Source organism: Balaenoptera physalus (assembly GCF_965194825.1).
Source record: "Balaenoptera physalus genome assembly, chromosome: 5".
Lineage (NCBI taxonomy): Eukaryota > Metazoa > Chordata > Mammalia > Artiodactyla > Balaenopteridae > Balaenoptera > Balaenoptera physalus.
Window position 1 is genome coordinate 77,095,127 of NC_138884.1, and position 27,628 is coordinate 77,122,754.

General features: G+C 38.7%; 1 protein-coding gene across 10 annotated transcripts in view; it reads left to right on the plus strand.

The window, feature by feature from the left end:
* Positions 1-27,628, plus strand: part of SCFD2 (sec1 family domain containing 2) — a 402,102-nt gene that overhangs the window by 36,924 nt on the left and 337,550 nt on the right. For all 10 annotated transcript variants that reach the window (XR_014263821.1, XM_082462256.1, XM_082462260.1 and 7 more), the window contains exon 3: positions 16,301-16,428. Coding sequence is in view for 9 of the 10 variants with exons in the window: in XM_082462256.1 (XP_082318382.1) it covers positions 16,301-16,428 (128 nt within the window). In the remaining variant the exon portion in view is untranslated. The remainder of the gene's footprint in view (positions 1-16,300; positions 16,429-27,628) is intronic.

Consider the following 27,628-nt stretch of genomic DNA (forward strand, 5'->3'; position numbering starts at 1 on the left):
ATGGGTGTTGAATTTTGTCAGAAGCTTTTCCTGCATCTGTTGAGATGATCTTCTGGTTTTTATTCTTCAATTTGTTGATGTGGTGTATCACACTGATTGATTTGCATATATTGAAGAATCCTTGCATCCCTGGGATAAATCCCACTTGATCATGGTGTATGATCTTTTTAATGTATTGTTGGATTTGGATTGCAGGTATTTTTTTTTTCTTTTTTCTGTTCAGCATCAGTGATTTCCACTACTCTGTCTTCCAGCCCACTGATCTGTCCTCTGTATCATTTAGTCTACAGTTGACTCCTTCCAGTGTATTTTTCATTTCAGTTATTGTATTCTTCATTTCTGTTTGGTTGTTTTTATATGTTTTCTAACTCTTTATTAAAAACTTCTAACTTTTTACTCTGTGCATCCATTTTTCTCCTGAGTTCTTTGGTCATTTCTACCATCATTACCTTGAACTCTTTCTCAGGTAGATTGCCTATCTCCACCTCATTTTGTTCTTTCTTCTTATGGGGTTTATCTTGTTCCTTCATTTGGAATGTGTTCCTCTATCTCCTCATTTTGCCTAACTTGCTGTTTTTATTTCTGTGTATCTGGTATGTTGGTTACGTTTCCTGACCGTGGAGAAATGGCCTTTTGTAGGAGATGCCCTGTGTGTCCCAGCAGCACACTCCCCTCTCATCGCTAGAGCTATAAGCTCTAGTGGTGCCCCCTATGTTGGCTCCGTGGGTCCTTCTGTTCTAGTGGGCTGACTACTGTTGGTGGTCTGGTAGGCATAGCTAGCCCTGGTCCTGTTGGTTGCCAGGCTCTGCCTTGTGCAGAGGCTACTGGCCACTGGTTATTGGGGCCGGGTCATGGACGGCTGGCTGTGGAAATCTGGGAAGTCCCTGGGGTGGTGCTGGCCTGCAGATGGATGGGCCACGTTCTGCCGTGGCAGAAGTCCTGGGGCTGGTGTCTGCCCACTGGTGTGTGACGTTGGTCTCAGGGCTAGTTCTTGTCCTATGGTGGGTGGGGCAGAAGCTCAGGGGTCCTGGGGCTAGTGCCATCTCACTGGTGGGTGGAGCCATGTCTTGGCCCACTGGTGGGCGGGGCTGGGGCCCAGGGGATCCTGGGGTTGGTGTGCCTGCCCACTGGTGGATGAGGCTGGTCCTGAGGCTAGAGCAGGCTCTCTGGTGGGTGGGACCAGGCCCTGGTGCTAATAAGCTAGAGGGAGAATTTGAAAATGTTGCTTGTCAGCACCAGATCGTTCCACCTGGGAGAACGATCTCCCCAAAGTGGCTGTCTCTAGCATCCATATTCCCAGAGTGAGCTCCAGTTGTCTCCTGTCTCTCTGGGAGACTCCCCAGGATCAGCAGAATGTTCTGACCCTGGCTCCTTTCAAATTACTGCTGCTTCTCTGGGTCCCAGAGAGTGCGAGATTTTGTGTGCATCCTTTAAGTGTGGAGTCTCTATTTCCCACATCCTTCTGGGTCTCTCTAAAGCAAGCCTCACTAACCTTCAAAACCAAGTGTTCTGAGGGCTTGTCTTGGTGATGCTGGACCCCTAGGCAGTGGAGTCCGATGTGGGGAGCCCGTTGTGTGGAGCAAGGAGCCCGTTGCTTCTTGGGGAGAACCTCTGCAATTGTAATTATCCTCCCCCTTGTGGGTTGCCCACCCAGGGGCATGGGTCTTCGCTATACCATGCCTCCACCCCTCCTACCTTTCTCATTGTGGTTCCTTCTTTATATCTTTAGTTGTAGAAGATCTTTTCTACTAGATTCTGGTCTTTCTCATCAATAATTGCTCTGTAAACAGTTGTAATTTTGGTGTGCCCATGAGAGGAGGTTAGCTCAGGGTCTTCCCACTTCACCACCTTGGCCAAGCTCCCAGTGTAATTTTTAACTTGGGAAGTGTTGTTAGCATTTAGGTGCTTGGTATTACTGAGATTTTTTCCTTGCATTTATTTAGAACAGTGTTTCCAAACTTTGTTAATTGAAGGGTACCTTATTCATATACTGACCTTTCAAAGCTACTTGATATTTTTCTTTGAATTGATTGATGCCTTAAAATTTTTTTTGCAAATTTTTTTTAACGTGCAAAAGAGTGGCAAGAATAGTACAAGAAACTACTTTTTTTCCCCCTTGAACCATTCGAGAATAATTTGCCTGTGCCCATCACTGTCAAATACTTTAGTGTGTATTTCTCTCAAAGGGATATTCTCCACTGTAATCTCAATCATGAAATTAACACTGTTGTACTACTACCATCTAACCCACAAATTTTGCCACTTATCTCAATAATATCCTTTATCAAAGCAAAAGGCTATTGGTCAGAATCACACAATGCATTTAGTTGTCACGTCTCCTTAGTGGCCTTTATAACAGTTCATAAGTCTTTCCTTGATGTTCACGACCTTGACACTTTTGAAGAGTACAGGCCAGTTATTTTGTAGAATGTCCCTCAGTTTAGGTTTGTCTCATGTTTCCTCATAATTAGATTCAGATTATGCATTTTTGGCCATAGCATGCAAGAGATGCTGGGTTCTTTTCATTGCATTCTGTCAGGTGGCACACAATTTAACTTTGACCATTCATAGTGATAACTTTGATCACTTGATTAAAGGAGACATTTTGAGATTATGTAAATATCCTTTTCCTCATCAAACTTTGACCCACCGCTTTAGCATTTATTAGTATTTCTTGGCTGAATTATTTCCGTGATGGGTGTTTTTAATCGGGGATGTTTCAGACTTGTGTCCTTATAATCCCTTCATTTTGAGTTTTTACTCTGAATTCCTATCTCTTTTACTAACAGTGTAATTTTGGCTACAAAAATCTGGAAGAAAACCTGAAGATTCCTTTTTACTCTGTTCCTTAGGAATGGATCTTTGTGAAGTGGTTCTCAGATTTTTGGATTTCAAGGAGCAGAGAAATTCAACAACATAAAGCTCCATACTTTTATTAGTCATGTGAAGTCCTCTAGTTTTTCCATACAACACACACACAGAAGATTATTTATCTTACAGTACTGAAAACACTTTAATTCAAATAATTTAGCTTTATGAGAAACTCTACCTCATCCTCATTATAAGCAAACATAGTATGCTTGCTGTGCAAATGCAACTTCAAAATAGGTTCTCTTTTCTAGCCCCTAAACAGATGGTGACCCCTAAACCACCCTTATAGAAAGAACTATTATATATTCTTCTCTCCTCAGATTTACATCCTTATTAACACTTTAGCAAGGTTTTGTATTTCTAAGGTGCCAAGGGACATGGTACAAAATGCCTTAACAAAATATGTGGGAGTTAAGATGGTAAATAATAGGAGCAACATAAATTCATATTCCACCTGAACCAACAAGACTATAATAATTTCAACAAATCAAGTTTTCTCGACTTAGTGTCTTTGAAACCTCACACTTATATGTGTAAGGTACAGTGGTGTCGCCCGGGGTGAATAGAGTAATAGATTCTGGAATCACTGTATGATAATAGAATAATAGGGTGTGCTGATTTTGAAATTATCCTTCCTCATGGAGTGGAGTGATACAAAGGGTAAAGTGAACAGATTGAGTTTGTTTCTAAGAGCCTCTATAAAACTGTCACTAACTCTTTATCTTAGAGTTTCTTTACACGTGAACTAATCCGCAACTTTCCAAGTCTTGAGTTCAAGCCAAAACACACAGATGTAATCCAGCCTAGAGTAGAGTTCCCCAGTGGAGCAAGCGCTGGCCTTCGGAATGGGTCATGGAACTCAAAATATAGCCTTCAGAGTCAGAAAAATGTTCATGGAGGGCATGTGTATTTGGTTTTTTAAGTAATCTAATTGTGTTAGTAATTTAAAGTCTTCATATTGAGTTAATCTGTTTATGCATTAGGAATCCATGTGTAAAACAGTCTTTATTTTATTGTTTGGTATGAGGAAATTATGAATAAGTTTGTATCGATTATGGTTATTATCACTAATGAGCTGGTAGAGAGTAGGAATAAAATATGTTTATCTGTACTGAGACGAAGTTCAGTTTCCCGTATTATTTTATATGATTGTCAAATAGTTTATGTGTTATGTTCCTGTGCATTTTTTAAGAGGTTTTGTAGGCCTATTGCTGTGCTGAGTGAAGGCATCATATTGAAGGAAGAAATGATGAGTATTCTTTGGAAAGAGAGGAAACTTTGATTATATATCATGTGGAGGTTGTTCCTTTATTACTATGAACATTATAAAGCTTGTGTGCAATTGTTTATCCTGGATTTAAATAGTGTTTTATCCTGCACTGTGTTTAGTTTCTTAACACATGGTTGTGATCTCTGCAGTGTAAAGTCATTCTAGTGCATTTATGACGAGAAACCAGTCACACTAGTAGATTTCTATTAGCTATAGCTTGATAGAGAAGGCACATGCATTTTTTAGGACATTTAAAATTTTTGAATACCAAACTAAAAGTATGTAGTTCACAAGATTATTATGCTATTATATTATGTTATTATTGAAAGTTGATAACAGATAATACATTTATTCATGCTTTTAAAATGACAGGGACTTCCCTGTTGGCGCAGTGGTTAAGAATCCGCCTGCGAAAGCAGGGGACATGGGTTCGAGCCCTGGTCCGGGAAGATCCCACATGCTGTGGAGCAACTAAGCCTGTGCTCCACAACTACTGAGCCTGTGCTCTAGAGCCCGCAAGCCACAGCTACTGAGCCCACGCGCCTAGAGCCTGCACTCTGCAACAAGAGAAGCCACCACAATGAGAAGCCCATGCACTGCAACAAAGAGTAGCCCCCGCTCGCCGCAACTAGAGAAAGCCCGTGTGCAGCAACGAAGACCCAGCGCAGCCATAAACAAACAAATAAACAAATAAATAAATAAAATGCCAGCTCTTTCCTCAGGTAGAACAGTATAAGGTAAATTTGCATGGTACTTTATTCTTAAGTGAATATCCTGAGCAAATAATGAAAATCACTTTCCTAAGAGATATATAGGATCGATGAGACTTGGGGAGTAGATATCAGTGACTTGATCATATATTGGAACTGCATCAGGGTTCCTGCTTTTTCCATTCTACTTTGCTCCTTCCCTGAAATGTACTTCAAAGCAATATTGAATTTAACATTTCGAAGGGATCTTATCTTTTTCAGCAATGTATTTAATAGTTATGGGAACATTCTTTAACAAATGGGACAGTGGCTACAATACCTCCTTAAAACAATCTCTTCCTTTCAGTTGAACCAGAAAGGCCGATTGTGTTGATGTGGGTTTTTTCGGGTCCTAGAACATCTTCTGTGCAATTTTTGTTTTCTACTCATTATTGTAGTATAGTGGCTTTTCCACCAAAACTTTGTGACGTTGAACAAGGTACTTAATTTCTCACCGTCACAGTTTTCTTTTCTGTAAAGGAGAGAGTACAGTGGATGATTTCTAAGGAACCTTTGATTTGAATTCCTTTTATTTTATGATCTTCATGTGCTGTGTTTGGAAAATAAACTTCAGAACATGAATTACGTGAGGGGAGTGGTTTTATGTCTGTTTTGTTCACTAATGTATCCCCAGTCCCAAGAATAGGGCCTGGTGCAAAGTAAGCACTCATATTTGTTGAAAAAAAATGAACAAAACCCAACAGAAGAAACTTCAATAGGAAGAAATAAATGGATTATATTTAAAAATTAAATTTTATCTGCATACTTTGAAAGGATTATAGTTTTAATGTCCATCTTGTCTGTCTTATTTTTGTAAGACTGGCTATTTATACATACATTTAACTGCAAGTAATAGTAAATCTGATTCTAACCCTGTCCTGGTAAAATCCTTTGGTGGCTTTCCGTTGCCCTTTGAGTAAAGAGTAAAACTTTAACTCGTTTTAGAAAGCTTTCTTAGATCTGCACCTTGCTTATTTTTTCAGCCTTTACCTTCCCCATCTTTTCCTGCCACCTCCTCCCCTTCCCTCCTATGTGCTCACATTCTTGGCTGCAGCTACACTAAACTTCTTTAGGTCCTCAATGTCCTGCTTTTCCACCTTTTGGCCATCCCACGTGTTACTCTTTTCCTCTCCTCATCTTTTATTTCCTATAACAGCTCTTAGTGCATTAGCTTATAACTAGTGGTTTAGTGTCTATTCTCCCCAGCTGGACTTTGGAGGCTTTCTGAGAGAAGGTTTGTGCCCGACTTGTTCACCCTTGTGCACTGTTACACCTTCAGTGACTGGCACAGCCCATGGCCCATGGGGTGTTGATGGTCTGAGTGCACTGCCACCCATAGGCACAGGATGCTGACATTCTGATAAAGCCAGAATATTTCTGTCCTTAATGCCCTGCGACCAATTTCCTCCCAGTTCATTAAAATAAATTCTATTTAACAATACCTAATTTGAGCTAGTGACGAATGTTTAAAACAGGGCAAGTGGGATTTGGAATAGGAAGTGCCACGTTAGCCAGAGTGGTCAAGGAGGGAAGCCTTGAGCTGTTCTGACAATAGAACTGACATTGGTAGGTGCTCAATAAATATTTGTTAAATGAATGAGACCTAATCAATGAACATCTAGAGGAAGAGGGTTCTAGGCAAAGGGAATAGCCAATAAAAAGGCCCTGAGTTGGGAACCTACTATGACCCATTCAAGGGGCTGAAACCTGGCCAGTGAGGCTGAGGCCTAATGGATGAAGCTGAGAAGGTGAGAAGCTGAGAGATGAAGATGTAGATATAGAAAGGCACCAAAGTATATAGGCTTGGTGGCCAAAATAAGGAACTTAGATTTCAGTGTAATAGTAGTAGGAAACATGGAAGGGTTTTGAGCAGGGGAATGATATGATGTGATAGCTTTAGGAATTCACCCTAGTCCAAGCCATCAATTCTTGCCTTCACCGTGCAATAGCCTCTTGCCCAGTCCTTAGATCCATTCTCTAAAATGGGGCCAGAGTGATTTTTTAATAATGCAAATCTGATTAGGTCAGTCTGTTGCTGAAGACCCTTCAGTTGCCCTTGAAAAAATGTTTACCATCCCTAATGTGGGTTACCAGGCCTTGGATAATTTGACGTATGCTGAGGGCAGTGTCAGTCTAGATGTTCATGTTACATTCATACTTTTTTTCATTTCCTTGAAAAGGTCTCAAGTTCTCTTCTCAGAACCCCTGCCCATGATGCTACTCTTACCTAGACTGATCTTACTCCATTCTTTAACTGGCTAATTCCTGCTCATTTTTCAGGCCTCACTGTCACATCCTCAGCTACCCTCTGACCTCCACTCTCACACCCAGACCAGGGTCGGTGTTCTACTCTCTCCCTGGGCTTCCTTTCTCTGCTTTTGTCACCCAGTCTCCAGGCACATGCTCAGTTCCAGCCTCCCTGCTGGATTGCTAGCTCCGAGAGGACAGGGCACTGGAGGCTGCTCACAGCTGTGGCGGCAGCACCTCTGTGAGTGCCCAGCCTGCAGGAAGTGCTCATATTCTGAGAGAAAGAATCAACAAAGAACTGCTTTCCCTTGCCAAGGTTCTACTTCAGTATCCTCTGTGTTTAGCTGTTTTCTGTTGAGATGAAGGCTAACGGATAATTTTGTTTACGATGAGGTAATTGTTTTAAAAAGTAGTCGAGAGATGACTGTTGAAACCTCTGTGAATAATTAACAAACCTGCCTTCACAGCTCATTAAGCTCACCACTGATGGAAGCCATTATAACCTGCTGTGAAAAACTATGACTCAGTACGGCTCTCTGTTTAAAATTAGTTGAAAATGGTTATTTGGTTGTTTTTGTTGTTGTTGTATCACTGTATTTCTGTTGGTATACTGTGACTGTTATTGCAAATTGTGTGAGTAAGCTTAGCTTCCTGTGCATGCCATGGAGAAACCATTTCTCTGAGTTTAGTCATAAGATAATGGTGTGTCTTCACATTTTAACCCTCAGTCTCTTAATTGCATGCCTTCCATTTGATTGAAGTAGCACCATGATTCAACATTTAGCCACCTTTAAAAAATTAATACTGTCTTTTTTATATTTTATTTGATGATGAATATTTCCTGTTAGTTTCTAGCAGACTGCATTTGACATTTCATACATACCAAACCAAGACAGCTTCTAAGATTTCATTCATAGTTGAGTAATTCAGGTGAATGAAAAGTCAGGAATTAACTGAAAGGACCATATCTTCCTGTACAGAAGTCTCCTGAGATTTAACAAAGCTAATTCTAGCAGGTTATTATTATGTGTATATTGCTGGCCTGTAGTCTTCTTCAAACATGACAATTTGTCATAATAGTTTGACTTTTAAGGATATAAGATAATCAGTTTATTAAAAAAGGACATAAATTCAGTATGTATTTGACATCTTATGTAGTTACTGACAATATAGAAACTAACCACATTTCATAGTAATAAAATGGATTTTTTTCATAGGATGAATATTCTACTTTTTTTTTTTTTTTTTTAATTAATTAATTAATTAATTTATTTTTGGCTGTGTTGGGTCTTCGTTTCTGCGCGAGGGCTTTCTCTAGTTGCGGCAAGTGGGGGCCACTCTTCATCGTGGTGCGCGGGCCTCTCACTGTCGCGGCCTCTCTTGTTGCGGAGCACAGGCTCCAGACGCGCACGCTCAGTAGTTGTGGTTCACGGGCCTAGTTGCTCCACGGCATGTGGGATCTTCCCAGACCAGGGCTCGAACCCGTGTCCCCTGCATTGGCAGGCAGATTCTCAACCACTGCGCCACCAGGGAAGCCTGAATATTCTACTTTTATATTATATCTTTCAAGGGATCTATTGAAACAAAGTTGTATTCCAGTAGCTACAGTGAAATAAAGTTTATCTTGTTGGAAAACTTAACTTTAAAAACAGAGAAAAGGGTAGAAAATTGTTTAAAATATTCCGTAAGCTGTTGGGATTATTCTTTTGTTAACTCTCTTTCTTACTACCACTGGACTTGTGAAAAAGAAAAAGGGTTGTAATAAAAGAAGTAACAGCATAGGATATTCCCCTATCTTTCACTGAGTGTTACAAAATTAATCATATTCATACACGTGAACTTGGAGTACCATGCATAAGGGAAACCATATGAATATAGCTTGTTAAGGACCCAAGGACTCTCAGGAGTTAGCATTCTAGTTTGAGCCTTTGTTTACAGAATAGTGTAGAATCATGGTTAATAGTTGGATTTTGGAGCTCACAGGGACCTGGGTTCAAATCCTTATCTACTGGCTATGTGATTTGGGTAAATTATTTTATCTCTTTAAGACTCAGCTTTCTCGCCTTTGAATGGGGCAATGATTCTTATCCTGGAGGGTTATTGATCAATGAGATAATATAGTCATATTGCCTATGACATAGTGAGTTCTCAATAAATAAAAATAATATCATTAATAATATTTATAAGGAGATGTAAAGCCCCAGAAAGTAAACTGAATTACCCAAGGTCACAGAAACAGCCCCTGGCACTTTGAGTGTTAGTTCCTATCTCTAAATCTTCCTTCCTTTATTGTTAACAATAGGCTATGTTAGGCAAGTGGCTTCATTTTGTCTCAGTTTTATCAGTGGTAGAGTAGCTAGCGGCTATTTCTCCTTCTTTCTTTCCCAAGGAGATAATGAACATCAAATAAGAGCTAATAATACCTCAGGACAATTTAGACTTTAGTTTTTTGTCAGTTCAGTTATATAAATGATATATATGGAGAATGATTTAAAATTCAGCGAAGTCTTCTTAGAAACATTTAAAGAAGAAAGTTGACTAAAAGTGGGACATGATTGGCCTTGTGTCACAAGTGACTGTCAATGGCTAATGGTGACCCACAAGGAGAGTAGTATGATATTGTTTAAAACAAAAAATGTGCAAAATCTCGAGAGCAAGCTTGACCTGCTTATGAGTTAATGTGAATCTACTTTACTCTTCACTCTGTCCCATTCTATCAGTCGTGGGCCCACATGTGACTTTAAAGGGAGAATAGAGGATGTATTAAAAATTGGGAAAGAAAGCCAACATGTAAAAGCTTACAATAGCTGATATTATAAATAATGGATTGTCCCTGATGACTTGCATAATACAAACATGGCATGGTATAGTAGAAAGATTACTGTCTCAGAGCCAGTTATTTGGGAATGAGTCCTGGTTTTGCCATTTATAGGTTGAGTGTAGTTACATAAGTCAGTTGGCTTCTCTGAGGCTCCTTATTTTATTTATTTATTTATTTATATATTTATTTGGCTGCATTGGGTCTTCGTTGCTGTGTGCAGGCTTTCTCTATTTGTGGCGAGCGGGAGCTACTCTTCATTGTGGTATGCAGGCTTCTCATTACAATGGCTTCTTTTGTTGCAGAGCGGGCTTCAGTAATTGTGGCACGTGGGCTTAGTAGTTGTGGCTCGCGGGCTCTAGAGCGCAGGCTCAGTAGTTGTGGCTCACGGGCTTAGTTGCTCTGCTGCATGTGAGATCTTCCCGGACCAGGGCTCGAACCCATGTCCCCTGCATTGGCAGGCGGATTCTTAACCACTTCGCCACCAGGGAAGTCCCTCTGAGGCTCTTTAACTTGGGGCAGTGATATTGGCTTAGCTCATGAGGTGAGGATCACGTGAGACCTAAGAACTTGTTTTGTTAATTCTGAAATGCTTCTAAAATGGAATGTAGTGATGGTATTTAACAGTATTTTTTAATATTATATTTTATTTACCTTTGAAAACTCTTCCTTAAGTAAGCCATGAAAAAAAGAAATTGTTTTTGGGTGGGCCGAATTATTAAAAAGATGTTGTCCAGCTGTTCCTGAATTTAAGAGAAAAGACTAAAAGACTAAGCAAGATGAAGTAGGTTTACAGTAGAGCACAGAGTTTAGATTAGGTATAAATAGTATCTAATAGCAATTTGATTTGTTTGAAGCTGTAGTGTTTTTCTCAGGCATATTATAAAATTTTTTTTAGATGCCTTCAAAAACTAGAAATAGATTTACATCTGTTTGTGTTGGGTTAGGTAGCATCCTGCTGAAGATGTAAAGAGGGTTAACGTTACTTCTGTTGTTCAATTCTACCCCAAAAGTTGTACATCCACTTTATAAGTCAGTCTGGAAATATTTATAGAACCTGAACTCCTCATAAAAGTAACAATTGTAGTTTTAAAATGTCTTGTAGTGTGCAGTCTACAGAATTTCGATATTAAATTGATGAGGTGAGAAGCTGGCACCAAAGTCATTGCTTAAAAATCTTTGTACAAAAAACTCTTAACTCCCTGTAGCTTTGATTCTCTAAGTAATCTGTAGTAAAGTTTCTTATTTTATTCCTGAAAATCAGAATTCTTCACATCAAACTGTCTTATGTAGGGCAATTGCTTGAGTCGGACTTACTATGTTTCATTATGAATTCTGCATTATATATTGTTGACCTTTTCATATTAGAAAATGAACCTACTGACAGTGGTTATCCATATGTGTATGTAAGTATGTGGAAGAGACTAATGTACTTCTAAAACAGGCTTCCTTCTATATATCTTATGAAAAGATCCTGACCACTGATTTTTTTAAAAATTTAATTGAAGTATAGTTGATTTACAATGTTGTTAATTTCTGCTGTATAGCAAAGGGACTCAGTTATATATCTATATATACATTCTTTTTCATTATGGTTTATTATAGGATATTGAGTATAGTTCCCTGTGCTACACAGTAGGACTGTGCTCTACAGTGTTGTTTATCCATTATATATAACAGTTTGCATCTGCTAATCCCAAACTCCCAGTCCATCCCTTCCCCATCCCCCTCCCCCTTGGGAACCACAAGTCTGTTCTCTATGTCTGTTTGTTATTTTTTCCTAGAAATCTTAGTGATTTATTTTATTTAAAATTTTTTTTATTGGGGTATAGTTGCTTTAGAATGTTGTGTTACTTTCTGCTGTCTGTTGACCATGGATCTTTTTATTACTACTACTGCTGCTGCTGCTGCTGTGTTTATTGGGCACTTATTATGTGCCAGGCATTGTCCTAGGTCTTTAGTTATACTAGCATATTCATTTCTCATAACAACCCACTGAATAAGTACTATTACTGTCCCCTGCCAACAGAGGAAGAAACATGTATAGACAGGTTAATTAACTCTGCCAGGGTCAGAGAGCCAGCAAGTGGGAGAGCCAGAACCCTTCGTGGTTGGGTTCCAGAACCCATGCTTCTACCAGTCTACAGTGCTGCTACCACTAGTGCACTACACTGACCCTTTTGTGATAGCCCTCTGTGTATTGCTTATTCCCTCATTAGGAAACTAGTTTGGAGAGGATAGAGAATTATATAAAATATACTGTCGTAATTATAGTGTGAATTTCAATGAACTTTCCCTGACTTATAAAATTTAACCTCATGTGTCCAAGTTTCACATGATTTCATGTGAAACTTCAGTAGTGTGAAATGTTTATTGGATCAACTTTTATGAGGATATTAGAGAAAGGCAGTGATTAACTCCTGCACTCAACTCAGATGCAGATATAGGAGTACATGTGTAAGCCACCAAGCAGCAGTAAGAATGACTTACTGAAGAAGTGGGCGCAGGACACAGTAGAGCTGCCGGTAAGTATGACTTTGATCTTCTTCAGTGCTGATTATTCAGAGAACCGGAGTTAGTCCATGAATGTTAGCTTGGTAAACTTTAAATGACCATGTGTAATGCGGGGGTATATATTCAGAAAACTGTTTTGGAGAGAAAGTAGACATTAGCAACTGTCGTATCTAGACAGTCAGAATTGTTTATATCGACTAAGCAATTTTCATGACCGGGCTCCACATCGGTGTCAGAGACCATGTAAACTATATGTTTCTTCTTAATGTTTTAATAGAAAAGAACCTGAGAGTACAAGCCCCAGGTGACTTCAGTATACATGAACAAATCGAGATTGTATGAAAAACATACTCAATATAATTAAGTGGATTCATTTAATATATCACAAACCCTTGAGCATATTGAATTTTAAGACAGTATCTTTCACAGCAATAGTAATAATAGTAACAACCACCAGCACCACACAACTCCTTACATTTACTGTGAATCAGGAGAGTGCTTTATGTGCATTATCTTATTTAACCCTCAACCACCCTGTGAGGTAGTCACTGTGTTACTTCCATCTCACAGATGAGAAAACAGAGGAAAAGAGAGGATTAGTTACATGCATGGGGTTATGCAACTAGCAAGCATTGTTTTTTCATTCAATATTTGTTGAGTGTACCTATGACGGGCCTGGCACTATTCTAGGTAGTGGGGAATTAGCAATGAGTATAAAAAAATCTCTGCTTTCATAGAAGGACTTTACCTTCCATAAGGGAGCTAGACAAGAGACAGAGAAACATGGAAACAGAATGAATCAGATGGTAACACGAATTATGCAGGACAGTAAAACCATGTGAGGGGGAAAGGTGTGCTGGAATAAGTTGCTGGGGTGGGCTGTCGTCACTGTTACACGGGTGGTGAGGGTGACATCTCAGCAGACACCTGAAGAGAGAGAGGGATGTTGGCAGGAAGAGCATTCCTGGCAAAGGAGGGAAAGAGGTCCCTGTGCTTGGAGTGCCTGCGGAGGCTCAAAGGGGCCATGGAGCTGCTGTGGGTGAAGGGAGAACGGTGGGATTTGAACTCAGATTTTTCTGACCCCAGAGCCCATATTTTAACCATTACAGTAGTCTGATGGGGCAACCACAGCATTAGCTGACCTACTGTGATCTTGGAGACACTGTATTATTCTCATGGAAAAGAGGGCGGCAGTAAAGTTCTACTCTAGAGGTTCTGTATGTAGAGTTGAGAGCATAGAAGAAATCCCTGTGGCTTGGGGTGCTTTGGAGAATAAAAGTAGGGAATGATTGTAGACCATAAATTTGGGAAACTGGGAGGAGTGTACCTCCCCTGCCCAAAATTCCTCAGTGGTTCTCCATTGCCTTCAGAGCTTTAGAGAAATTAAGTAACTCTCCCAAAGCCCCATAGCAAATAGACCTAGCTTTAAAAAGAATTTTTTTTTCTTATCGTAGTATAGTTGATTTACAATATTGTGTTAGTTTCAGATGTACAGCAAAGTAATTCAGTTATATATATATATGTTTTTTTCAGATTATTTTCCATTATAAATTATTACAAGTTGTTGAATGTTGTTCCCTGTGCTATACGTAAATCCTTGTTGCTTATCTATTTTATATATAGTGGTGTGTATCTGTTAATCCCATAGTCCTATTTTATCTCTCCCCCTCTTCCCTTTCCCCTTTGGTAACCGTAAGTTTGTTTTCTATGTTGGTGAGTCTGTTTCTGTTTTGTAAATAGACTCATTTGTATTATTTTTTAGATTCCACTTATAAGTATAGACCTAGTTTTGAGTGATGATGAAGACTTTGCTCATGACTGCTGAACTATGCTACCCTTCTCAGAAAGTGAAATCAATCTCATGTTCCTTGGCTACTCATCCCTTACAGACTGAAGTCAACAAGCCTTGGCAAGAAAGGCAGGGCCCTCCTAGAGCAGCTCCCACCGTCTCCTTTACACTTACTTCTACTGCCCCTCCCCTTCCACCTTAGCGTGGAGCAACTTTGCTTACATGTCTGCCTCTTCTTCCAGACAATAAATCATTGGAAGCTTTTGCCCTGTTTTGTTCTATATTCCAACCACGGAGAATAGGGCTTGGCATGCAGTTACCTGCTCATTTAAATTAAACTTAGAGGGGCTTCCCTGGTGGTGCAGTGGTTGAGAATTTGCCTGCCAATGCAGGGGACACGGGTTCGAGCCCTGGTCTGGGAAGATCCCACATGCCGCGGAGCAACTAGGCCCGTGAGCCACAACTACTGAGCCTGTGCGTCTGGAGCCTGTGCTCCGCAACAAGAGAGGCCTTTTATTATTTATAAAAATAAATAAATAATAAATAAATTAAAAAAGTTAAACTTAGAATATTAATTTTAATATTAATGATGAAAGTTTTGGTCAGATCAAAACAAGTGGAATATGTTGAGCAGTGATGTTAGTTCACGCAGAAAAAATAGATGATAATAACCTTTCATTAAATAGTAGTTGTTTTTATTATGTGTCAGACATTAAACTCAGTGTGAAATACATTATTCCATCATTCCAAATCAAATTCAAACGTGAAAGATAAACCTTATTAGGTATAATTTTAGAACTAAATATCTTATTAGATACAACTTTTAAGATAAAACTTTAAAAAATGTATTAATTTTCAAACTATTGCTAACTGGATAGTAGGAGGTGTTTCTGGAGCTTTAAGTGGAGGAAAATGTCCTTAGAAAGGGAAAGAAGTCATCTTTGTTTCTTTTTTTTTTTTTTTAAACTTTGGGTTTATTTATTTATTTATTTATGGCTGTGTTGGGTCTTCGTTTCTGTGCGAGGGCTTTCTCTAGTTGCGGCAAGTGGGGGCCACTCTTCGTCGCGGTGTGCGGGCCTCTCACTATCGCGGCCTCTCTTGTTGCGGAGCACAGGCTCCAGACGCGCAGGCTCAGTAATTGTGGCTCACGGGCCTAGTTGCTCCGCGGCATGTGGGATCCTCCCTGGCCAGGGCTCAAACCCGTGTCCCCTGCGCTGGCAGGCGGATTCGGAACCACTGCGCCACCAGAAGGCCCCTGTACTCAGTTTTTAAAACATTACTACAAATGTGTATACTTGGCTACATGCAGAGGTCTTCCGGAAAGAACACTGTACTCATTTATAATGGGGATGTGGCACGTTGGGTGAGACAGAGGGCTGTTGGAGAAGTGAGCCCAGATGAGACCCTGCATAATGCCCTGCTTTGGGCTCTTATCAACGGTTAATTGTAAGGGCTTTGTCAGTGCCGTCCTTCCAACCCGAGGCCCAAAGTGGGCTACTCAAGGCCATCGTTTCATAGCCTAATTCCTGATTGTCATTCACTAGGAAATCTACTTGTTAGGAATTCTATTGAGTAATTTTTGAATAGGAATTCTCATTGCTGATTGCCTTCTGTTTCTCAGACAAGTATATTACCTGAAATTTATATGCTTGTAATCACTGATACATCATTTTTGGACATGTGTTTAATATTGGTTTACATAACATTTATATGTTACTCTAGCAATGTTCAGTTATACTCTGAAATACTTTTAAGTGCAAATTCTCAAAAAAAAATGTCATACAGTTTTCCCATACTTCTCATAGCACAGTATGCCCCCCCCCTTTTGGGTGGCTTGATTTTATTGTTTCCTTAATTTCTCAATATTTTGTGCTGATTAGAATGGGTTAGATGTTCTTTATTTCATCCTAATACTTAGAACTGTCAGTGGGAAGGACTACATTAGTACTCAAAAAAGATGCTTAAGAAATTATTTTGCTGGCCGCCCTTTCCGTTATCCAGTAGAAATTTACCCTAAAGCTCTTTCTGTGGTTTTATTGCAGTGACCCGGCAGCCAGAGCCCTGTGGGAAGCATTATTGAACACCAAGCACAAAGAGGCAGTGATGGAAGTCCGGAGACATCTAGTGGAAGCAGCAAGCAGAGAAAACCTGCCAATCAAGATGAGTATGGGTAAGTTATCCACTTACCCACAGGCAGTGACCGCCGGCTCTGAGGAAGTTCATTTAAGTCTGCTCTGATCTGTGGGCCAACCTAGCCAGCATGGCATCTAGGTAAAAGTATTGAAGACATTTGTAAACTGATGAAAGAGTAGGGAAGGAATTTGTACACATGCCCTCGGGGCTCAACCGTGAACTCTTTTCTTAGACTCAGCTTTGGGAAGTCCAGCGGAGTCCTTGCTTACAAGGCATCATGCTCTTAGTTATTTGATCTAGAACTCTCAAAATTGGTCTGAACTTCCTCCCCTTCATTCTGTCCCACTCCTACTCCCCTACCCCCACCTCCGCACTTACTGTGGAGAAGTGGTCTCTTATTAGTTTAGACTTGACGAATGAATGACTGGGCTGACAAATCAGTTGAGGAGATGGACATGTTCTGTCCTGGCCTCTCACGCTTAGAGTGGTCTGCCGATTGTCTGGTCACATCAGTGTTACCCCTTCTTCACCACAGTATGAAATGCCCAATTTTTCTCATTTCTCATTTTTTTTTTCACATGGAGCTTTGTCCTTAGTATTAGAAAAATGGGGCTACAATGGAATTTACATTTTAAATGGCTTTTTTCTTTCTATTAAAAAGTCAGAGAACTAATGTTTTTATTTGAGAAAAGGAATCTGGGGTTTTACCCTTTTTAAATTAACTAATTTTATTAGTATGGAAATATTTAAATATGGATATTGAATCTGGTTTTAATAGGTAGAATTTATTTCTGGAAACTTGTAAAAGTTTATTTCTCTATTTAAAAAATAAGGTTTCTCTTATAATCTGCTCTTAGGTATCCAATAAATATTAGTACATTTTACTAGATGGGTAAATTTTTCTTGCTGAGATTTCTCACCCAAGTTCTTGATTACTAATGAGTACAAAAAAAAACAAACTGTCAAGTTGAAATAGAAGAACAAAATTTTGGAAGTAAAAGAATGTGGATGAACCTAGAAGTAAAAAAATTAGAGGGTCATAATATGAACAAAAATCATAACTTTCAGTGTCTTAGGTGATTATATATGAGGGCTTTAAGGAACATGAAGGATGATAAGAAAAGTGAAAATAACTAACATTTATTGAGCACGTATGATGTGCCAGGTTTTCTTCTAACTCTTTACATGTGTTATTTAATCTTCACTGTAATTCTGAGACGGGTACTATGAGTACCCCATTTTTCAGATAAAGAAGCTGGAATAGAGAAATATTAAGTTGCCCAAGCCCATACATCTGATAAGGAGTAGGACTGGATCCAAATCTAGACATTCTAATGTGAGAGAATATGCTTTTTATTTATAAAATTATCCTAACGTCATACAACCAATGCCAGAGTCCTACATGTTGTTTTGAAGTAGAAATAAAGTTGTTTCTTTGAGATCATCCTGGCATTTGACTATAATTCTTGTATCTTTCTCTCCTTCCTCCCTCGCTCCCCTCTTTCTTTCTTTCTTCCTTTCTTCCTTTCCTTTCCTTTTTTCTTTCCTTTTCTCTTCTTTTCACAGTTATAGGTACACATTAATAACATATGTTTACCTAAAATATTTCCTTATCTGTGAGTATGTTGAAATAAGAACTAATTCACATCACGAATAGAGAAAAGTAGGAATGCGCAAAGCATCTGGGTGATAAGGTTAATTTATATTGCATTTCAGTGATAAAACCTTATGATGCTATCACAGAGCATAAATCAGTTTTTATTGCTCAATCAATGCAGGACTCTTGAAAGATCAAAACACTTTGCATTTCTAAAGCTCTGTATCTTTTAAAAATAATCAGAGCCAGGAAAAAAAAAAAAAAAAAGCGGGTAGCCCCATAAGGAATTCAATTTAAATATTTGAGTTTTCTGTCAACCAAAAAAATTTTAGATAAGATGGTTTGATTTATCGCCAAGCTCCAGACATGGGGGAGGGTGAGGAGAGGAAAAAAAAAAAAGAAGGAAAGAATCAGACAATTGTTAGCCAACTTTGTTGTAAGAAGGACCAAAAAGATTGGCCCAAATCTTATTCTATCTGTGTGCCAACTATAATTTAGTAAAAGATAACACACTGTGGCTATGCATTTCTGCTTCATATCACTGGTCAGAATTTCTGGTGTGTCTCATTTCCATATATCAACAGATACATAACTATGAACAGTAAGGAAAAGGGCTGGAATTTAAACATAATAAAACATTGATATTTGAAATCTGCTTATCATTAAAAAAAGAAAAATCATGCTCTGATATCCTAGATGGCTGGAATGCTTTTTCTAGCAGCATTTAAAGCTATGAAATGTCCTTTAAACTATGCACTGTTCTCTGAACCCCTGCTGTAAATTCTACTGAAGTACACATTTTTCTGACTGTGATAGAGGCTTCTGGTATTTTTGAGACATTAAACAGATATTTTAATTCTAGATTGAAGACTTTTCTTATATTTAAATTCACTGGGAGGGATCCCGTTATTGAAGCCTCAGCTCTTAAATATAAAATTTCTCAGCAAAAGGTAAGTTACTATTAAAATATCATGAGCACCAAGAGAAATAAACATCATTCTCTTAGGGGAAAAAAGTTGAATTGCCAAAAGAAAGAAAACAATTCATTTTATCATTTCACATATAAACATATGCCTTCTTTCCAAGAGATTGTTATGAAATTGTCAGTTAACTAAACATATATGTTCCAGAAAAGTGATTTTTTAAAACATTGTAAACTGAATTGTATTTTTCCCACTGGCTTTTCATCATGGAAAATGTATTCTGAAAGTAAAAAACAAATGGACTCTAAGAAACCCATTTGTTTGGACCCAAATGTTCACTCACAGAGGAAGATGCCCATCTCATTCTCTCCATTTACAGAGAATCTGTTCCTCTGGCCTGACACTGTGGTTGGGGGATCTTCACCGGTTTTCCCATAGCTCTCTGCAGAGCGGCTATATTTAATGGCTGGCAGAAAGAGCCTATTAGGGCTAAAGTGAAACAGATCTCTTTATGACACTGTTCTTTGTTCTGCAGCCAGATTTCTTGAAAAAGTATTCTATGCTCAGCGCCTGTTTCTTTATTATTTTCTTGCTTATTAATCTAGTGTAGTCTGGCTTCTGGTACTTTTTTGCTGAGAAATCCTCTGGGCTACTAAGTATAAGGGCATTTTTCTCAGCCCTCATTCTTCTTCATTTCTTTGCGATATTCACTGCCAGATTGTTGCCACTTTCTTGTACATCTCTCTCTGTTTTCTGGGACTTCCAGCTCTCCTGATTGTGATGGAGTGCAAAGTCAGTTAGTTACACATGGAGGTGAATCACAGTTCTGCTGCTTATTAGCCAAATTTCAATTTATTTATCCATAAAAATGGGGAAACTATTTCCTGGAATTTTGAAGGAGAAAGAAAGCTCTGAGCAGAGTGAAGATTATGATTATCAAGCAAACTGGAATTGATGTGCTGCAGTTATATTCTATCTGTGGGGAAATCTATGTGGGAAACTATATTATAAGAGGGTTGTTTGATGAGAGTAAGATCAAAACAAACAAATCAAATTAGATGATTTCCCCCTTTCTTTCTTGGAAATGTACCAATTCATTCTTTCCACTTAAGTTGTCTTTTTCTAGTCTTTATGCTGAATATTTCCCTGTTGATAACACATTCTTTCTTTAAGCAGAATTCTAAATAGTTTTTCCATTTTCAGCTTAGTTATTACCTCTTCCCTGACTCTGTTCACCCCCCAAATCACCTTCTGTATTTGGGATTCCCAAGCCTCTGTGGTCACACTTTTACAGGAAAATCTCTTGAGCTACGTTTCCAGATGATAATCTGATCCATTGTGTTGTGAAGCTTCTGAATTTACTCTCCTTGTTTTGTGGCACTGGAGTGTTAGCTCCATATAATCACCATCAGTTTCTCCCTTCCAAATTAAATGTGATGAGTTTTTTCAACCATTTGTGAAAAGACTAGCCTTTAACCAACACATTTTCTAGTTCTGTGGCACTGGAGTGTTAGCTCCATATAATCACCATCAGTTTCTCCCTTCCAAATTAAATGTGATGAGTTTTTTCAACCATTTGTGAAAAGACTAGCCTTTAACCAACACATTTTCTAGTTCTGAGCCACTGACAAAGTTCTAGTTTGTTAATGTCCGTCCTAAAATGTGATGTCCAGAGCTGAGTAAAGATGTGTTGTTCTTTGCCTCTTTTTGGACACCATACTTCTCTTAATGAAGTCGCAGATGAAATTAGTGCTTTTGCTTCCCACCAATGCCACACCCACTATCATTTCCTACTTTTAGAATTTAGCAGTACTGGCTTTGAAAAATAGCAATAAATCAAAACACTAAAATTTTATTCGACGTATACTTTTTTCAACATTATTGAGAGTACTCTGCTTCCTACTATTGGTATTGAGTTCATCCAGTTCTGTGTTTTGATCACATTTGTATCTTTTGCCTTCATTATGGAGAATTTTGTTTGGGATTAAGGGGAACATGCATGCATACACATCCATGTGTGCGTGTGTGTGTGAACTGGGTATGGAGATTGTGAAACGTTGCAAAATGGATAGGTTAAAACCTAATAAGACTAATGTACGATTTGATATATGGTAATTGATAAGAGATAAGAAAATCTGGATGCCTCATAGGGAAGGTACACTGTTGAACTCTCACATATCCTTGTCTTCATGTATTAGCTCTTGCCACAGTTTGGGGAATGAGGAAGGGAATTGACTTTTATTGGATAGCTACTTTGTTTCAGGCATTATAACAAGTTTACATAGTTTGTTTCATTTAATCCTCCCAGTAGTCTTGTCAATTTGGTACTCTTCCCCCCTCCCACCCGCCCCAGATCTCAACCCACCCTTCTGCTCTGTGGTGCTGGGGCTGGCACTGTGCAGACCACATTCTGCTCTTCAGCTGGCTTCCTGGTGGGCTACACTGATAAGGGGTGCCAGAGGGAAACTGCAAGGCTGGAAGGGGAAGAAGCAACTTGCCTCTTTCCGCCTGCTGCCTGTGCATTTTGCTTCTGCTTGTCAATGTCATGCCAGCAGCACTTCTTCACCCCAGCAGTGGCAGGTCCTTCCTGTGGGAGCAACTGAATCCAGTCTGCAGTTCTTCCAATACTTGCAGAACCAGCTTCATGGCACCCCCTCCTCAGAGGTACCAGCCTAGCCAAGTAGCACTCCGTTCTCAAGAGGTATAATTCCAGCCTCTGTGTTTCTTCCATCCTACTGGTGGTAGCTGCTTCCAACAGTTGCTGCCTGCATGATACCTTGGAGTTCTCTTTTTACCTTTCAGTTACCCAGTTAACAATTCTCTATGTTAAATTTTCTCTGCTCGAATAACTGGTGTATTTTCTACCTTCTACCTGGGCCCTGACTGATAGTCTTATAGCAAGTAAGCCAGGATACAACCCGGGTCTGTCTGACTTCTGTATCAGGAATCAAACTACTGGGGGTGGGAGGAGTGGCTACAGAGCCACAAACACAGATATGGTTGTGCCATTCCTCTGTCTAAAACCCCTCGATGGTTCCCCATTGCCTGAAGATAGTGTCCCAACTCCTTAGCATGCTATTTTAGAAATCTTTCTGACTTCTAGCCTCATGCTTCACCCATCCACTCAAATTGCTTTTCTTCCCTACTCCCCATTCCTCAGCAGGAACTTCTGTAGATGCAGGTCTTTGTTGTTTTCGCCTGAAATATTCTCGTTTGATTGTCCCTCCAGATCCCCTCCACCCTTCTCTGCCTGTGCTTCTGGAGGCTAACCGTTATGGACTGCCTCAGCACGCTTTTCTGCGCTTGGCGTCTCAGTTCGGTTTGGCCAATGGGAGGCATGGGCAGGAGATTTAGAGGGTGGGGGGTAGGGTATGGTTAGGGTACTGTGTGCCTGGCTTCATCCCTGCCAGGATGCAATTGGTTGCTTCACTCTACCCTTCCCTTGTTGGTTTTCCTTAACACTCCTGATTTCCCTTAGCCTAACTTCTTAGAAATTCCTGTTGTTATGTTTGCCTTATTTTTCCTGTTAGAGTGCCACCTTTCTCCTGCTGGGACCTTGACTAATATAACCACTCACTTTACACTACGTGCTTGTGCACACATGCATGCACACACACACAAACACTTTCCTGTCAAACCCACCTTATTTTTCATGATCTAATACAAATGTCACTTTCTCTGTGGAACCATATCTAATTCCCCTTTAACCTTCTTCCTGCACCCTCCTCAGCAAGCTGCATTGATTGCTCTGGCTTCTGAGGACCCACAGCTCTTTCTCTTATTCCTCTTAGTGCTCTGTCTTAGCAGTTACCACAGTGCAAAATAGTTAAATGTGTGTGGATCCAAAACTTTGCTAGACAGTGTCCATTTCATATTCTCCATTGGCTGTCTGGCTTGGTATGTAGTGTGTGGCTTAGTACTTGCTGCTTGAATGAACTGATTGCCTGATGCGTGTGAAGGAGTAGTAGAGGGACAACGTGTATTTCTACTTTCAGTTATATGCATTAATATTTCTATTTACAACTTTCCTTTATGATATTTCTCGTTCCTCCTGATGTGTTGTAGCATCTGATCATATCTTCTTTCTTGATGCTTTTCCCTTGGTCTTCATGTCACTCTGCTCTTCTGGTTATCTTCCTCTTTCTGATAATTGTTTTATGCTTTTTTTTCCTTAATTCTAGTTTCCTGGAAGACTGTAGGTATTTTTGTATCCCCTGTTGTGCCTTGCACATAGATACTTGGTTAATAATTGCTACTGATCTTAAAGCCTTACCCTACTTCTCTCCTCGCTCCAAAAAAAGAATGCTCATTTCATTCTCCAGGCTTTTAAAATTCTCCCCCAACATTTTCTCCGTCATATCTCGCATCCCCTGTCATTCTTTCTAAAAGATGACATCTTCTATCCCTGTCGGTACTGTTTTTGTTCATACTTCTATTATAGCAGTCACCACCAGACCCTGAGTAGTTGGGGCTGAGAATTCTTATCTGTGCTTCTTAGTATTGTCCACACCTAACACAAGACCTTGAAGTTACTATATACTCAGTAAGTGTTTATGGAATGAATAAATAAATTCTTGAATTAATACTGTCAGTTGGTATTTGTTATGTATTTATTTAATGGATTGCTTTTTCTATCTCCCTCCTATGGAATCCAAGAGTGACACTGATTTCGAACGTCAGTTCTCAAACTTTTTGGTCTCAGAACCCCTTTACATTGTTAAAAGCTATTGAGGGGAATTCCCTGGTGGTCCAGTGGTTAGGAGTCAGCACTTTCACTGCTGGGGGCCCAGGTTCAATCCCTGGTCAGGGAACTAAGATCCTGCAAGGCATGTGGTGCGACCAAAAAAAAAAAAAAAAAAAAGCTATTGGGGTTCACAACAACCTATGAACAACAAAAAAAGAAACTATGTGGACACCAAGAGCTTTTGTTTATGTGGAGTATATCTATTGATACACGTGAGATAGATAGAAAGAAAATATCACGTCAGGAATTCAAGCAGGGAAAATTTTTAAAATATTAATTAATATAAAAATATAATAAACCTATTATATGTTAATGTAACATATTTTTGTGAAAAATGACTATATTTTGCCAAATAAAGTAATGTAGGGAAAGAGTGGTACCACTTTACATTTTTGCACATTTCTAACGTCTGGTTTAATAGAAGACAGCTGTACTCTCATATCTGCTTCTTCAATCTGTTGTGATATATTATTTTGGATAAAGTATATAAAGAAAAGTTGGCCTTACAAAGATACGTAGTTGAAAAAGGGAGGAGTATTTTAATAACTTTCCAGAAAATTGCAGATATTCTTTGATACTACACCAGGTTTACAAGAGGTAATTTCTTACAGGTTAATTGCAGTGTGGAATATGAAACCATATTGCTGAATTTTCCATACTCTGGTACATTAAAACCCATTGGTGTCTCTTGCACTTTGAGTGGCTCTTTTATGCACATATTATTTTATAGCATTGTACATTAGTCACTTGGACAATATTGGTTCTTTAAATTATGCAGATTTTCGAAATGTTGACATATGTTACACAATATAACAAAGCCACATTTGTCAATATCACCACTGATATCATTAGAACATCTTTAAGTATTAGGAATGTAAAGATATAGGGGCAGATACAAGTTTTCCAAAATTATAATTTCACATGAAAACTTGAGTTTCGATATTGACAATACAAACTGTTAATTGTTTTCCTTGAAGTGACAGACTCACTTCATTTACTTGTTGGAAAAAGTGTGTGAAGAGCCATACTTTTTCAGTTGTCTTTTCAGTACAAATTTTATGCCATTAAAACAGTGTGAACAGCAGTTCACAACTCAAGTAATCACATCAGTGCTTTTCCTTGATTGAGGTAATGGTTGCACTGATACTTTGGTTTGCCCCAGAAGTGCTTTTTGTGTATTTTCCATTTCTTTACACGGAATATTGATGTTTTCTTAAGGGTTGAGATTTGATAAAATTAGTAACATTTGCTTTTTTATCATGGCCATTCTGAAAGTGAAACTGACTACTCGTATAATTTGGTACCACTTCCTTGATTGGTGCTAAGGCACTGGCACTTTTACCCACCACTGTTTTTGTACCATCAATACAAACACAGGATAGTAACAAAATCAGGTAGCATCTTTGTATTATTATGAAAATAGTTCTGACTTTTCTGACTACCTGAAAGTGCCTCAAGGACCCAGGGGTCCATGGAACACCTCCGAGAACCATTATTTAAAAGAGTATCATATTCTCCGGGGTCCAAGATTAGCAGTTTTCTAGAGATCATTGGAATCAGTAGAAGGGGGAAAACTCATTGAAATTTTTTCTATACATTATCCAGATTTAGCCGTAATGGACAATTATTTTCATTCATTTAAAAGGTATTTATTATGTGTTCATAGTATATAATTAGATCCTTGTAGGGGATAGGAAACATGAAAAAATACTGTCTTATTTTCAAATGAACAAGTTAATTAACTTTTCTGAATCTGTTTTCCTGTCTTCAAAATGGGGATTCTATTGTCTGCTAACCCGACAATTAGATGAGATGATTTATTATGTAACATATAAATGTTTGTGAAATTCAACGTGTTCTGTAAAAGGAGAATATAGCATGATAAAATTATTTACTGTCTCCTGGGCAGATAAAAGACATTATAAAAATAATGACCAATGGTCATACAATTGCATATGAAGAGTGTTCTACCAGATTTAGGGGTGGAATTACATTGCCTGTATGATTGCTTCCTGATCATCTTAGTTGGAAAACATGTGACTAGAGTAATGATTTCCAGAAGTGAAAGTGGAGATTGGGGATTTAGTTACCTAGTGATTATGTTGGAGCCTAAGTAGTGAATTTCTAAAGGAAATATAACATACGGGTGATCATCCAGGAAAAGAAAGTAGAATGAGTGAGAGGAGGGTTGAAGGCAGAGTCGTCAGGAACACATCCATTTAGGGGCGTGAAGAAGAAGAGAATCTAGAGAAAGAGACAGAAAGAGTTTTTATTGAATTAATAATTAATAGTGCCCGAAAGCCTTAAGGTCACTAAGCAAATATTTCCTTCTTACACTTCATCACCTAAGACAGAACCTGAATTGCCTCTGTTTCTCTGTTTCCTCATCCACAGAATGGGAATCTGAATTTCTAATATCCCATCTTCAAGCATCTGCCCTCTGGCTCTATATTTTTAACTTTAATTGGTGCATCTTTTTCTTCTTTTTTTCTCCTCCTCCTCTTCTTATTAATCTTTATATTTTCTCAACAGAAGGGATCCTCAACATATGAGAATACGGGCTAGGAGTTTAAAAACCCCAAGGGAAGATCCGTGGCTGTGGGGAGGGAGTTGCTTTACTTGGAGGCTCTTCTTCCCAAGTCAGGGTAGACCCACCAAGGAAAGGCTCCTTACCTGGCAGGCTGGTAATCTGCCCCTTAGATAACAGGGGTAATCTATCTGTTCCTTTCTGTGCTCTCTGCTGAGTTTATAAACACTGATGCAGTGTTTAACTTAGCCTCAGGAAGGCTGCATTTCTAAAGAAAGCCAAACCGTAAATGTTTTCTGGTGGTTTTATATTTCACTGTTTTTGTATAAATTTCAGGGAGAGCTGTTTATTTTCTATTTGTGACCTGTGGTCTTGCAGCAGTTATACTTTATTCTGTACTATCCTGAAAACGTATCTTGCAATAGATTTCTCAATTTTGGATCCATTTGATTGAATTGATTCATATAATTAAAATGATCTTTTCACATTACGTTCTTATTCTGTCTTTGTAATACTATAGAGCTCAAAAATTTGTGTAACAAGAAACATATACTGTTTAAAGGATATCCCAGGAAATCCTTCTTCAGTATTTATAGTGTTACAAAAATGGACATCGATTCCCAGCTGGGTTTTATCCAACTTTCGCTATACAGTTGGCTGTATATACTGCCCCTCAAATCCCTACGGGAGAAGATTTATAATGTCTTCCCTCTTCCCCGCTTTAATAACTTGTTTCAATGCCTAATAGTCATCACGATCGTGGAATTTTTTTCTCATGTCTGACTTAAATCTCTCCACCTGCATGTTAACCATATTTCTTTGTCCTTTGACCTCAGTAGAGGTGGGAAACTGACACCTTATTACTCTTATATTTCTTTTTCTGTTGAAAGCCAATGCTTCATCCATTGTACAAAGCATCCATTGTACAAATCAGTGATAGTAATAGACTCAGATTTCCCAGAGAAAAATACTGGTCTGTTGATTCCACATGAAACAGACATTATTTTATATCAGAACCGAGAGACTATTTAAAAAGTAAAATAGTCTTTAAAATTCATATCATAACATTAGTAAAATAAAAAGTAATTGTCTATCCCCCCTCCCTATCATCTTACTCTTCAATGTAACCTTTGCTCCGAAATCAGTATCTTGCCTTCCAGGCCTTTTCTATGTAATTAGGTAAGAAAGTAAGTAAATAAGCAAGTAAACAAACAATGAGAAAAATAAAATAAAGGTGCATACTAAGAATATGGCAATGTGGTTTCCATTGTGACTTTTTTTTTTTCTCTCTCTCTCTCTTATTAGAGTTTTGGCTACCCAGTGTAAAATACCATGAAGGAAACTTAATTATACAGTTGTGCCAGGTTTTAAACATTGTATGTAAACTTTTAAAATTATGTTAAGTTTGATCGTATTTAAAATGTGTGGTTATATTGATACAACCAT